General features: G+C 53.2%; 1 protein-coding gene across 1 annotated transcript; it reads left to right on the top strand.

Annotated features, from left to right (window-relative positions):
• The first annotated feature begins 4,059 nt into the window (after positions 1 to 4,059).
• Positions 4,060 to 9,760, top strand: mrpl34 (mitochondrial ribosomal protein L34). The gene is made up of 2 exons (XM_052037913.1): positions 4,060 to 4,375; positions 9,332 to 9,760. Exons 1-2 carry the CDS (start codon positions 4,341 to 4,343, stop codon positions 9,657 to 9,659), a joined length of 363 nt encoding a protein of 120 aa, XP_051893873.1. The 5' UTR covers positions 4,060 to 4,340; the 3' UTR covers positions 9,660 to 9,760.
• The last annotated feature ends 2,738 nt before the right edge of the window (positions 9,761 to 12,498 follow it).

Here is a 12,498-nt window from a genome sequence, read left to right as displayed (position 1 = left end):
ATAGTGACAGGCCTGCGGGGAAAGAGCAGGGGAGTGGCATCGGAGAGCTCTGACGGGCTAAGTGGCCTCAGACAAGGCACATTGCAGTCTTCCCTGGTCGGCGCTAGTTTGGGCAGTTCAGATAATCAGTGGCTCTGCCGTGTTTATTTTGGGATTTCCAGTTTCAGGGGTTACCTTCGCCGCGTCGTTTCAATATTTCATGATTCAATTAATATTTCCCATCGCCCAACTTTAAGGGAACGAGGCTCCAGGGTCCCTCTGTTCTATAAACAACACTGGGCCCAGCACCGACCCCTGGGGCACACCACTAGTCACAGACCATCGGTCTGAGAAGCATCCTCCCACCATCCCCTCTGTGTCCTACCATCCACCCAATTCTGCACCCAGTTTGCTCGCTCTCCTTGGATGTTACACAGTCTGACCTTCCAGAGCACCCTACCATGCTGAACCTTATCACAAGTCTCACCGAAATCCATATATACTACATCTACCACCCCCCTCACCAACCTTCCTTGTCACTGCATCAAAAAACTCAGTCAAATTTGTAAGACAGGATCTCCCACACACGAAGCCATGCTGGCTACCCCTAATCAACCCTGCCTTTCCAAATGTAAGTACATCTTATCCCTCAGAATGCTTTCCAGCAGCTTACCTACCATGGATGTGAGGCTAATGGGTCTATGGCAACCAGGTCCATTCTCACAGCTCTCTTAAATAAAGTAAATCAATTCTCATTAAATAGTTTTAATTAGTCTCAAGGTCTAAAATATTCTCAATTTTTACCAATTTAAAATTTAAAATTCTCTCTCCTTTAGATATTTATCTGATTTTGTTTTGAAATTTCCTCTCGAATCTGCTTCCATTGCTCCTTCAAGCAGTACACTCCTCGTTATGCTCTGCGTTCTATTTGACTAACAGCTTCTGGCAAATGAGAAATTAATTTTGCAGAATGAAGCAGACTCCTGCTGGCCAACCCTGGAGCTGTACGGCAGCTTGTCACTGCTGCTGTGAAACTCGTAACCAGCAGGGAGTTGTATCAATGCAATAGCTAAGTCTGGAATGTGATTGTCTGTGTGCAGGAATGCAGAAGATGGGGCACCAACGTCCTTCAGGTTTAATATTTCAGTGAGAAAACCACATCAAAAATACTCGAGCTCCTTTCACTGACAACCCACTGAGATGTACGTTTCAGGCAATCTTCACATCCAGCTACAGTGCTGGGCTGTCTGAGCTGTGCAAAGGTTGGCAGAGGGAGGGAGGGTTGTGGGAGGGAATTACAGAGCTCGGGACCCAGGCAGCTGAGGGCACAGCTGGCATTGGTGGATGAATTACATTCAGGGTGAGCGGGACTCCTAAATTTGAAGAGTGCAGTTATCACAGAGAGTTGTGGGGCTAGAGGAGGCCACAGAGACAGGGAGTTGGAAAGGAAGCAGAAGGAGCAGGGTGTCAGCCGGGGGTGACGGGAGCTGGGGCAGGATGTCAGCCAGGGGTTGCCTGGGTTGGAGAGCATGTCTTATGAGGATAGGTTGAGCGAGCTGGGGCTTTTCTGTTTGGAGAGGAGGAGGGTGAGAGGTGACTTGATAGAGGTGTACAAGATGATAAGAGGCATAGATCGAGTGGACAGTCAGAGACTTTTTCCCAGGGCGACAATGGCTAACATGAGGGGACATAATTTTCAAGGTGATTGGAGGAAGGTATGAGGGGGATGTCAGGGGTAAGTTTTTTACACAGAGAGTGGTGGGTGTGTGGAACACACTGCCGGCAGAGGTTGTGGCGTAGATACATCAGGGACATTTAAGAGACTCTTAGATAAACACATGCATGATAGAAAAATAGGGGGTTATGTGGGAGGGAAAGGTTAGATAGATCTTATAGCAGGATAAAATGTCGGCACAACATCGTGGGCCGAAGGGCCTGGACTGTGCTGTAGTGTTCTATGTTCTGTGGGTAATGGGAGCAGGGGGCAGGATGTCAGGCAGGGACGATGGGACCTGGGGGCAGCTGGACAGGAATTTAGCCACAGCTGTCTGTCCATTGGGTACACCACCAAAGGCTCCAAATTGCTGCTCGGCTTCATAATAGGAGCAGGAATCGGCCATTCGGCCCATCAAACCTGCTCCACTAGTTGGATCATGGCTGCTCTACCTCAGCACCATTTTCCTGCACTAACCCCGTATCCCTTGATTCCTTTAATATCCGGAGATAAATTCATCAGGTGAGCCTCTGCACTTCTCTAGGGTGCAGAATTCCACAGATCCACCACCCTCTGAGTGAGGAAATTTCTCCTCATCTCAGTACTAAATGGGTGACCCCCTCATTCTGAGACTCTGCCCCCGGTCCCACATTCCTCAGCCAGGGGAACCATCCTCCCCACATTCAGCCTGTCGCTCTCTGCAAATATTTTGTAACTTTCAGTGAGATCTCTTTTCATTCTTCCAAACTCCAGAGAATACGATCTCAGTATGTTCAACCTCTCCTCACACGGAACCAGCCCAATAAACCTTCACTGCGCTCCCTCTGTGGCAACTACATCCCAGGCAGAGGAACCAAAGCTGTGCACTCCAGGGTGCAGTCCCCAAGGTCCTAACTACAGTCAGACTTTACTTTTGTACTCAAGTTCTCTTCCAAAGAATAGTTAGAATGGAGAACCTTGTGGTGTAAATTAAAAAATGCAGATGCCAGAAATCTTAAACAAAACTGGAATTGTTGGAAACATTCAACAGGCAGCCTCTGTAAAAAGAGAAACAGAATTAAATTAATCCTGTTTCCCTTTCCGTAGATACACTGAGCTGATGAGTGTTTTCTCTTTTTGCTTTATATGTAGTGACTGCAGTGCCCATTCACTGTAGTGTTTTAGTGAGGTCTGATCTGAGATTTAAGAAGGGAGCAGTTGGATAATAATGCCAACGTGATTCTGAAGCTTTCTTGAATCCTTAAACTGCTTTAATCTCTCTTCATCAAAGTCCAAGTGGAGGTTATTGTCATACACACAAGTACATGTATACATGGGTACAGTGAAAAACTTACGTGCAGCAGTATCACAGGCACAGAGCATTAGAGACACAACATTCACAAGAAAAACATACATTAAACATAAATTATACAAAATTATACAAGAATTATACAAACTTATACATAGTCATGAATTATACAAAATTATACCTGTACATCTCATGCCTCCCACACCAGATGCTGCCCGACCTGCTGAGTACTTCTAGCATTCTTTGTTTTTTTTTAATAAATTGAGTGCTTGAGGCAAAGAGCATCTTTATTCACATGGGAAAATATCTGAGGTGCTTCAAGCAGTGTTATCAGACAAAACCTGGCATCGGGCCACAGGATGTTTTTAAGGAGCAACTTAAAGATGTAGAAAGAGACAGAGGTTTCAGGAGAAAGTTCCAAAGACCAGGGCCGGGCAGCAGGTGGTGCTGCTTACAATCAGGGATAGTCAAAGGCTGGAACTGGAGGAGCACAGAGATCCCAGAGAGGTGTCGGGCTGGAGGAGGTTTCTGAGACTTAGAAGGGAGAGACCATGGAGAGGGTTGAGAAGGGTGACAGTTGTAAGATTTAAGATTAAGATGTTGTTTCATCTGGTGATAGGTGAACACGGTGCAAATTAGGACAGGCAGTGGTGTTTGGATGACCTCAAGTTTCCAGAGGGTGGAAGACGGGAGGTTGGCTGGGGAAGTACTGGAACAGTCGAGGGCCAGCGTTGTGAATTTTCCACTTGTCGGAGGAATCGTTGGGATCGGATCCTAAACCAACAACCTAGGTGATCTCTCCGGACCCAGGTGGATTGCAAAGAACGGGAGGGGCAGTTGTCTGGGCACGTTGACCCGTATTTACCCCTCTGTCCACAGCACCGATGCACAGAGAGCTCCAGTGGCTGGCAGCATGCAGACTGCCTGCCGGGTTCCTTGCACTGCTGCATTGCTGCACCGCTGCATTACTGCACTGGTGCATCGCTGCATCACTGCACTGCTGCACCGACAGGTTGCAGAGTATCGACCATCAGAAGTTGCCAATCCTGATGACGGGTCATTGCCCGCTCCTGTCCGCACGGACGCTGCCCGACCCGCCGCCGGACCCGCCGCCGGACCCGCCGCCGGACCCGCCGCCTTCCCACCGACCGCGGGCGCAACTTCCAACTTTGGAAGAAGAATCTGAACTACAACTCCCAGCATGCTCAGCGCGATGGACGGGCGCATTGCGGCTGCTCCGGCAAAGCGGCCCGCCATTGGATAATCCCGTGGTGCGAGGCGACCAATGAGGCGGCGGGGTACTGGTGGGTGCTTGTCGAGGCCTTTGCGCCTGGCGAAGCCTGGGGAGTGAGTGCGGCCATGAGCGTCCTGCGGGCGGCGGCGGGGCGGTGCAGGTACGGCTCGGGGCGGCGGGGGCCCGGGGGGGCGGTGCAGGTACGGCCCGGGGCGGCGGGGGCCCGGGGGGGCGGTGCAGGTACGGCCCGGGGCGGCGGGGGCCCGGGGGGGGCGGTGCAGGTACGGCCCGGGGCGGCGGCGGGGCCCGGGGGGGCGGTGCAGGTACGGCCCGGGGCGGCGGGGCCCGGGGCGGCGGGGCCCGGGGGGGGGGGGGGGCTCGGGTCTCCGCGCCGCCGCCCCCTGTCGGTGGAGGTGGGGACGTGCCCAGGCCGGGCGGTGATGCCCACTGTGGCTGAATAGCTGATCGTCCCTGATCGCGGGAAGCTGCTGCAAACACCGGCAGCCCCTGTTGGAGTGGGTCCGTTGTTGCCTCCTGTACCGGGATACAGTGAAAAGCTTTTGTTTGCCTGCCGTCCAGACGGTTCATCCCAGACATCAGGGCGTCGAGGTCGTCAACAGGGACACAGAATGTAGACCAGAGTGTCACAGTTACAGAGGGAGCGCGGCGGGGGGGAGAGGGAGCGCGGCGGGGGGAGAGAGGGAGCGCGGCGGGGGGAGAGAGGGAGCGCGGCGGGGGGAGAGAGCGGCGGGGGGAGAGGGAGCGCGGCGGGGGAGAGAGGGAGCGCGGCGGGGGGAGAGAGGGAGCGCGGCGGGGGGGGGAGAGGGAGCGCGGCGGGGGGAGAGAGGGAGCGCGGCGGGGGGAGAGAGGGAGCGCGGCGGGGGGAGAGGGAGCGCGGCGGGGGGAGAGAGGGAGCGCGGCGGGGGGAGAGAGGGAGCGCGGCGGGGGGAGAGAGGGAGCGCGGCGGGGGGGGAGAGGGAGCGCGGCGGGGGGAGAGAGAGGGAGCGCGGCGCGGGGGAGAGGGAGCGCGGCGCGGGGGGAGAGGGAGCGCGGCGGGGGGAGAGAGGGAGCGCGGCGGGGGGGGAGAGGGAGCGCGGCGCGGGGGGAGAGGGAGCGCGGCGCGGGGGAGAGGGAGCGCGGCGGGGGGGGAGAGGGAGCGCGGCGCGGGGGGGAGAGGGAGCGCGGCGGGGGGGAGAGAGGGAGCGCGGCGGGGGGAGAGAGGGAGCGCGGCGGGGGGAGAGGGAGCGCGGCGGGGGGAGAGAGGGAGCGCGGCGGGGGGGAGAGAGGGAGCGCGGCGGGGGGAGAGAGGGAGCGCGGCGCGGGGAGAGAGGGAGCGCGGCGGGGGGAGAGAGGGAGCGCGGCGGGGGGAGAGAGAGGGAGCGCGGCGCGGGGGGAGAGGGAGCGCGGCGCGGGGGGAGAGGGAGCGCGGCGCGGGGGGAGAGGGAGCGCGGCGCGGGGGGAGAGGGAGCGCGGCGGGGGGGGGAGAGGGAGCGCGGCGGGGGGGGAGAGGGAGCGCGGGCGGGGGGAGAGAGAGGGAGCGCGGCGCGGGGGGAGAGGGAGCGCGGCGGGGGGGAGAGGGAGCGCGGCGGGGGGGAGAGGGAGCGCGGCGCGGGGGAGAGGGAGCGCGGCGGGGGGGAGAGGGAGCGCGGCGGGGGGGAGAGGGAGCGCGGCGGGGGGAGAGAGAGGGAGCGCGGCGCGGGGGGAGAGGGAGCGCGGCGGGGGGGGAGAGGGAGCGCGGCGGGGGGAGAGAGGGAGCGCGGCGGGGGGGGGAGAGGGAGCGCGGCGCGGGGGGGAGAGGGAGCGCGGCGCGGGGGGAGAGGGAGCGCGGCGCGGGGGGAGAGGGAGCGCGGCGGGGGGAGAGAGAGGGAGCGCGGCGCGGGGGAGAGGGAGCGCGGCGGGGGGAGAGAGGGAGCGCGGCGCGGGGGGAGAGAGGGAGCACAGGGAGAGGGAGCGTGGTGGGGGGAGAGAGGGAGCGCGGCGCGGGGGGAGAGAGGGAGCGCGGTGCGGGGGGAGAGAGGGAGCGCGGTGCGGGGGAGAGAGGGAGCGCGGCGTGGGGAGAGAGGGAGTGCAGTGCGGGGAGAGAGAGGGAGCGTGGTGCAGGGGAGGGAGCGCGGCGGGAGTAGAGGGAGTGCGGTGCAGGGGGAGAGGGAGCGTGGGGGGGAGAGGGAGCGCGGTGGGGGGAGAGAGGGAGCGCGGCGCGGGGGGAGAGGGAGCGCGGGGAGACAGTGCAAGGGCGATGACAAGGAGATCAAGAGTTGATCTTTTGGCGTATGGGAGATCCATTCAATAATTTTATTACGGCGGGGTAGAAGCTGTCATTGAGCCTGGGGGTACGTGTTTTCAGGCTTTTGTATCTTCTGCCCGACAGGAGGGGGGAGAAGAGAGAATGTCCAGGGTGGGAGGGGTCCTTGATTATGTTGGCAGCGAGAAGTGTAGATGCAGAGAGGGTGGTGAGAGTCGACGGGGACGTGCCAAATTTCCTTGGCCTTCTGAGGAAGTAGAAGTGCTGGTGTGCGTTCTTGGCCACAGCATCCACATGGCTGGACCAGGACAAACTGCTGGTGATATTTACACCTAGAAACTTGAGCTCTCACCCTTCTCCACCTCGTCATCGATACATATTCGATTGTATTTTGATTTTATGTTCATTCACAGGGTAAGGTTGTGGGAAAATCTGGCATTTATTTCCCCTCCTAATTACCCTTGGTCTGAGTCTTGCTGAACTGTGCTGGGCTGTTGTGAGTCAGCCTTGGGTTTTAGGCATGGACCAAACCAGGGAATGATGGCAGAGTCCTTCCTGAAAAACATCAGGCATAGAGATCAACCTGATTTACTACTAGTTCTGAATCTTGCCCCTTTCTCCCTCTCTATGGAGACTATCTGACCCACTGGGTATCTCCAACCTTGGCTATTTTTATTTCATATTACAAGCACTTGTAGGCTTGTGTGTTTATACAGTAAAAAAAAGTCATGTGGCTGGGGACAGGAATTCTGATGAGGGATGTTAGACATCTGTAGCCTGGAAAGGAGGTGGTTAGGGTTTTTTGTGAACAGGAGCAGGAGATGTTTGTGTGTCAGCTGGCACCCTGGGTTGTTGTTACTGGAGTTGGACACCTTAGTGTCACAGAAAATACCACCTAAACTGACTGCTGGTGCAGAGAGGGTGGGGAGAGATGGATAGGACAGGGGAATGTCTGAGTTTAGGATGGATTAGTAAAGATAAGCTGTTGATGAAGCCATCTAGTTGATGGATTAATGAGGGCGGTTAGAGAGAGAAAATAAAGGGATTTGTAAAAACTGAAACACAGGTCTGGGCTGCAGGAAATGCCCAGCAGATCAGGTAGTGTCTGTGGAGAAGGAACTAAGTTAAAATTACAGATGGATGGTCTCCAGTAGAACTGGCCAGTTCTTGTTCAGATAAAGGCGGTTGCCTGAAATTGTTGGATTCAACACTGAGCCCCAGAAGGTGGCAATGTCCTCAGACAGAAGATGAGGTGCTTTTTGTTGAGCTTGTGTTGGGCCTTGTTATAATGTGCAGGAGGCCACAGACCCAGAGGTCATGTGGGAGTGGGATGGGGGATTAGGGTCTTCCTTGTGGGCGGAACACAGGTTAGGGTTAGGCTGCTTGTCGTATGATTGCATTTGTTACATTAATGGCCAAGAGATCCATTCTATTTAAATGGAAGGACCCTGTACCCCCTGCCACATTTCAATGGTTTTCTCAAACTATAACATGTTTAAACTTAGAAAAAATGAGGAATGGTACTGTTGATCCTTCACTTAAATCTGAGGAAGTTTGGGGCCCGTTTATTCAGTATTTTCATATGATATGAGCAGACCTTTTTCCAATATCCTTCAATAACCTTTGAATATAGAGGAGCGGAGCTGACGACATAAGAATGTGGTTTTTTTAATCGAAGAAATATCAGTCCAGTTTTTTTTCTTTGAAGTTTTTGGTTTGCTTTTGTTTAATGTGTTTTTTGATTTGGGGGTTTTCTCTTCATATAATTATATTTTTTTCAATTTTTTTTCCCATCATGTTCACTTAGCAAGAGAGCGGGAGGTCTAGATTACATATTTTACTCTTTGTGAGTGTAAATATTAACTGTCATTATTGTTACCCCGATCTCTTTGTATCATGTGTAGAATTATTAACATGATGTACATCAATTTGAATTAATTTGAAATTCAATAAAAAGATTGAAAAAAACCAGGTTAGGGTTGGGCAGAGTGATCACCCAGTCTGTGATTGGTTTCCCACGATGTGAGCACTGAATGCGGCACACCAGACTGGGAGACGCACATGTGAATTGCTGCCTTACCTGAAAGGAGAGTTTGTGTCCCTGGATGGTGGGAAGGGAAGAGGTAAAACAACAGGTGTTGCACCTCCGGTGGTTGTGTGGGAATGTGCCTCAAGAGGAGAAGCAGTTGGAGGAGATGGAGGATGCACAAGGGAGTTGCTCAGGGAACAGTCCCTTGGGAATGCTGGGGGAAGGATGTGTCTGGTAGTGGACTGGTGTTGAGGATGGTGGAAATTGTGAAGGATGATCCGTTGAATGTGGAGGCTGCTGTGGGGAAGGTGAAGATGAGGGAAACTGTCGTGAAGGAGGGAGGCGTGGAGCAGAGGTGTGAGGACTCGGGATTGGTTGTTCATGAATGGAATGCTGCCGGTTCCCGGGCTGTAGGTTGAGGGGCTGGAGAATTCTGTCTGTAGCCTCCAGCACTGTTACAGTAAGGCTCAGGGTAGGCAGAGGGTCAGCCTCCATTGTGATGGTGCTTGAGAGCTACAGCGGAGATTCCTGAGAATGTGGCTGGGACTGTGAAATTTGTGTTAGCAAACCTCGGGCCATGGCCCTCGGTTATTTGACAGCAGGATTAGGTGGGAGGTGGACACCTCCTGGTGAAGACCATTGTCCATTGAAGAGTACACGGATCTGTAACCTACAGGTCGGGTTCTGGGCAGTGGCATCCGTCTCCAGCTCCTTTTGCTTAGCATGAACCTGATTGGCCGAGTGGCCTCATTTTGTGCTTCACTTCTATGATGTTACAACTTGTGTCTGGAGTTGAAACCAAAGCTTGCCTCCTGATATTGCGCTGCCTTTGTTGCTTTCTTCAGGTGGTTCCCAGTGCAGTACTCGGTTCCCGCTGTCTCCCTCAGTCCCAGCCAACGCGAGGTCTGTAGTTGGGCCCTCTCGCGGACCTCTGGCCTCCTGACACTGAACCCTGCGGCAGGGCTGCAAGTGGAGGCGGCCGGCTGCCTCACCGCCTGGCTCTTCCCTTGGAGCCAGCAACAGGTCCGGACGAAGAAGCGGGGTACAGAGTACCAGCCAAAGACCATCAAGCGGTTACGGACCCACGGCTGGCAGAAGCGGGTCAGCACCCGCGGTGGCATCGAGGTGATTCTGCGCAGGATGCTGAAGGGAAGGGCGTCACTGACCCACTGATCGTCACGTGAACCCACACAGGGGTCCGACTGGGAACAGACGAGCTGTCACTCTGTACTCTGCCCATGCTGTACATATTGTAATAAACTGGTTGGGCTGAATTGTTGGTTTGTTGCTTTCACTGGGGTCTCACTGGCTGGATGTGGGGGCACAGATGGTGTTGCTAGACACACTTTCTGCTCACGGGAGAGTGACAGAGTATCTGGGGCCTTGATAACAATGCACTTAATCAGCTAAAGAATGGGGAAAGAGCAGTACTGAGGAGTGGTGAGGATTCGGAGACTAATCAGGGGAAGGAAAGATTGGATTAAGGGCAAGATGAGTAAAGAGAAGAAGCATTTTCACACCCATCTACCAGGTGCAGGAGTGAGGCCCTGCAGCAGAAACTGTTCCCCTTCTGGGTCGAGGACGTTGGTCAGCGTTGCAGGAACAGTTACTGCATTGTTGAGAGATAATTAATGTAACTCAGCAAGTCCTTAAAAGTGATGGGGAGGTTGTGGGCACAATGCTTCTAGTGAGACTTGACCAGCTTGTTCTGGAGATTTGCAACTCCTGCCATTTCCCCTGCCTGACCAGTTGGTGCATTAATAATTGTGAAATGTTCCCTGTCATGTCCAGCAAGCTTCAGGCACTGCAGCTGGGCTAAACAGAGGAAGAAAGTATCAGCCCCAGACCCTGTTCCTAATTTCTACCTGGTATTCCCTATTGGAAACACCTGTGCGACTGTGGGAGCTTTGAACTCCGATGTGATGGACTTACAGTTGAGTAGCCCACCATTGTATCGGATCACACATGCAGAGCAGATCTTGGCTGTGTTGTCCGTACTCCATTATTAGGTGTAACAGAGCAAACAGGACCAAGAGTTGACATTCACCCTTTGAGTCTGCTCTGCATTCAATAAAATCACAGCTGCTCGTCCAGTCCCAGACCCGTTCCTGCTGTCTCTCCATGTCCTTTGATCCCTCTAGCCCTAAGAACAATTCTAACTCCTTGAATATATTTAATAATTTTCCATTAACTTTTTGTGGTAAAGAATTCCACAGGTTCACCAGGTCCTGGGACAGAACACGGATCATTGAGGTGCTTTCTCAGTCCTTGTCTTCCTCTTACATTATTTTTTGAGTTGATCAGAACAAGGGAATCCAATGTTGTTGAAAGAGCCAAACACATTTTTGAGAGACGGTCTCAGTAGTGGGTGTTCCAACATGCAGATTCACATCTAGTAAATGATGCAAACAACTCGAACAAGGCGTGCTTCACTGGGTTCGAGAACCAGACAAAGTGGGGAATCACAGAGCAGTTTGTCCAGCATCTGTTGGTATGAACTTACTGCAGTCTACAAGGAGGGAGCGACTGAACACATCCTCCATGGATCAGAGAGCCAGGGTATCTGTAAAGACTGACTCAGATCTGACTGATTTTACTTAAGTCATTAAAGTGACCACGGCAGTACATGAGCATATTTACGGATGGAGTCACAGTGCACAGAAGCAGGCCCTTTGGTTCACTGTCTGTGGCAATGATCCAAATCCGTTTACCAGCACTTGGTCTGTAGTCTGCTACAGCGGTTCAAGTGCTCATCCAAATGCTTCTTAAATATCATGAGAGTTCGTGCCTCCACCACCTCCTCAGGCAGTGTGGATGTTAAATGAACTTCCAGAAGGCACCTGATAAAGTTCCCCAGAGTTAATGGATGAATAGAAATTATTGACCTGGGGGGGGGGGGGGGGGGTCCATTTATTCCCACTTTTTACCCTCTGTGCAATAACCAGTTCTCAATCAATGTCAGTATATTACTCCGACCAAGCGTGTGCTGACCTTGTTGACTGATTGTGTGTACATTATTGAAAGCTTTCTGAAAATCCATCTATATCATATTCCCCTTGGATCTTCAAGCAGTTCAGTCAAACGTGCTCTTTTTTCCATAAACCCATGCTGACTTTGCTGTTCCTGCTATTATTATCCACATGTTCTGTCATTATAGCTCTTATTACACATTCATCACTTCCCTCACGTTACGCTAACAGGCGAATAGTTCCCTCTTCCCTCTCTCTTAAATAGTGGGGTCACATTTGCTGCCCTCCAAACCACAGGAACGATTCCAGGATCTGAACTCTGGAAGATGAGAACCGGTGCATCCTCTGTCTCTGAGACATCCTCTGGGATGTAGATCATCGGGTCCTTGGGATTTAACTGCTTTCAGGCTCACCTCTGTTACTGTTTTTTGACATACTGCTTCATTCTGGCTAGACCCTTGCTTCTCTCGTTCCTCTCGCAGGTTTCTATGCCTTCCGTGAAGAAAGATGCTAAAGTAAATGTTTAATTCCTCTGCTGTTTCCTTATTTCCCATTTGCTTTCTCTTGTCTGTCTCTGAGGGACCAACATCTGCCCTCTCGGGTCTTTTCCTTTTTATGTTCCTATGGAGGCTCCCAAGTGGGACAGATCTTGTGCTCCGACCAAGACCTGCCTCTCCAGGAGTGCAGTGAGGCTGTTCTGGTAGGTGAAAAAACATTGTATTTGTATAGCACCTTTCTCAAACACCTCACAGCAAGTTATACTGAAATTTAGTCATTTTATTCCCATGAAGTAAGGATGTGGCAGTCAGGCTACGTACCCAAGCCCCCACTGACAGTACTGGGTTTTTTTACATTTGGAACAAAGGAAAAATGTGAACCATGGGACACTGGAACTGACCTCATCTTCAGAACAGTGCCATGTGATTCTTCATACCCAATCACGGTGGCAACTGAAGACTTGGTTTAATATATTTTCTCAGCAGCAGCACCGCTGACAGTGCAGCATTCCCTCATTCTTGCAGCTGGGCTACAGCTGGGATTAA

Source organism: Pristis pectinata, chromosome 24 (assembly GCF_009764475.1).
Source record: "Pristis pectinata isolate sPriPec2 chromosome 24, sPriPec2.1.pri, whole genome shotgun sequence".
In the NCBI taxonomy this organism is placed as follows: domain Eukaryota; kingdom Metazoa; phylum Chordata; class Chondrichthyes; order Rhinopristiformes; family Pristidae; genus Pristis; species Pristis pectinata.
The sequence above is the reverse complement of the archived record's forward strand: the minus strand, read 5'-3'. Positions and strand labels throughout refer to the sequence as shown.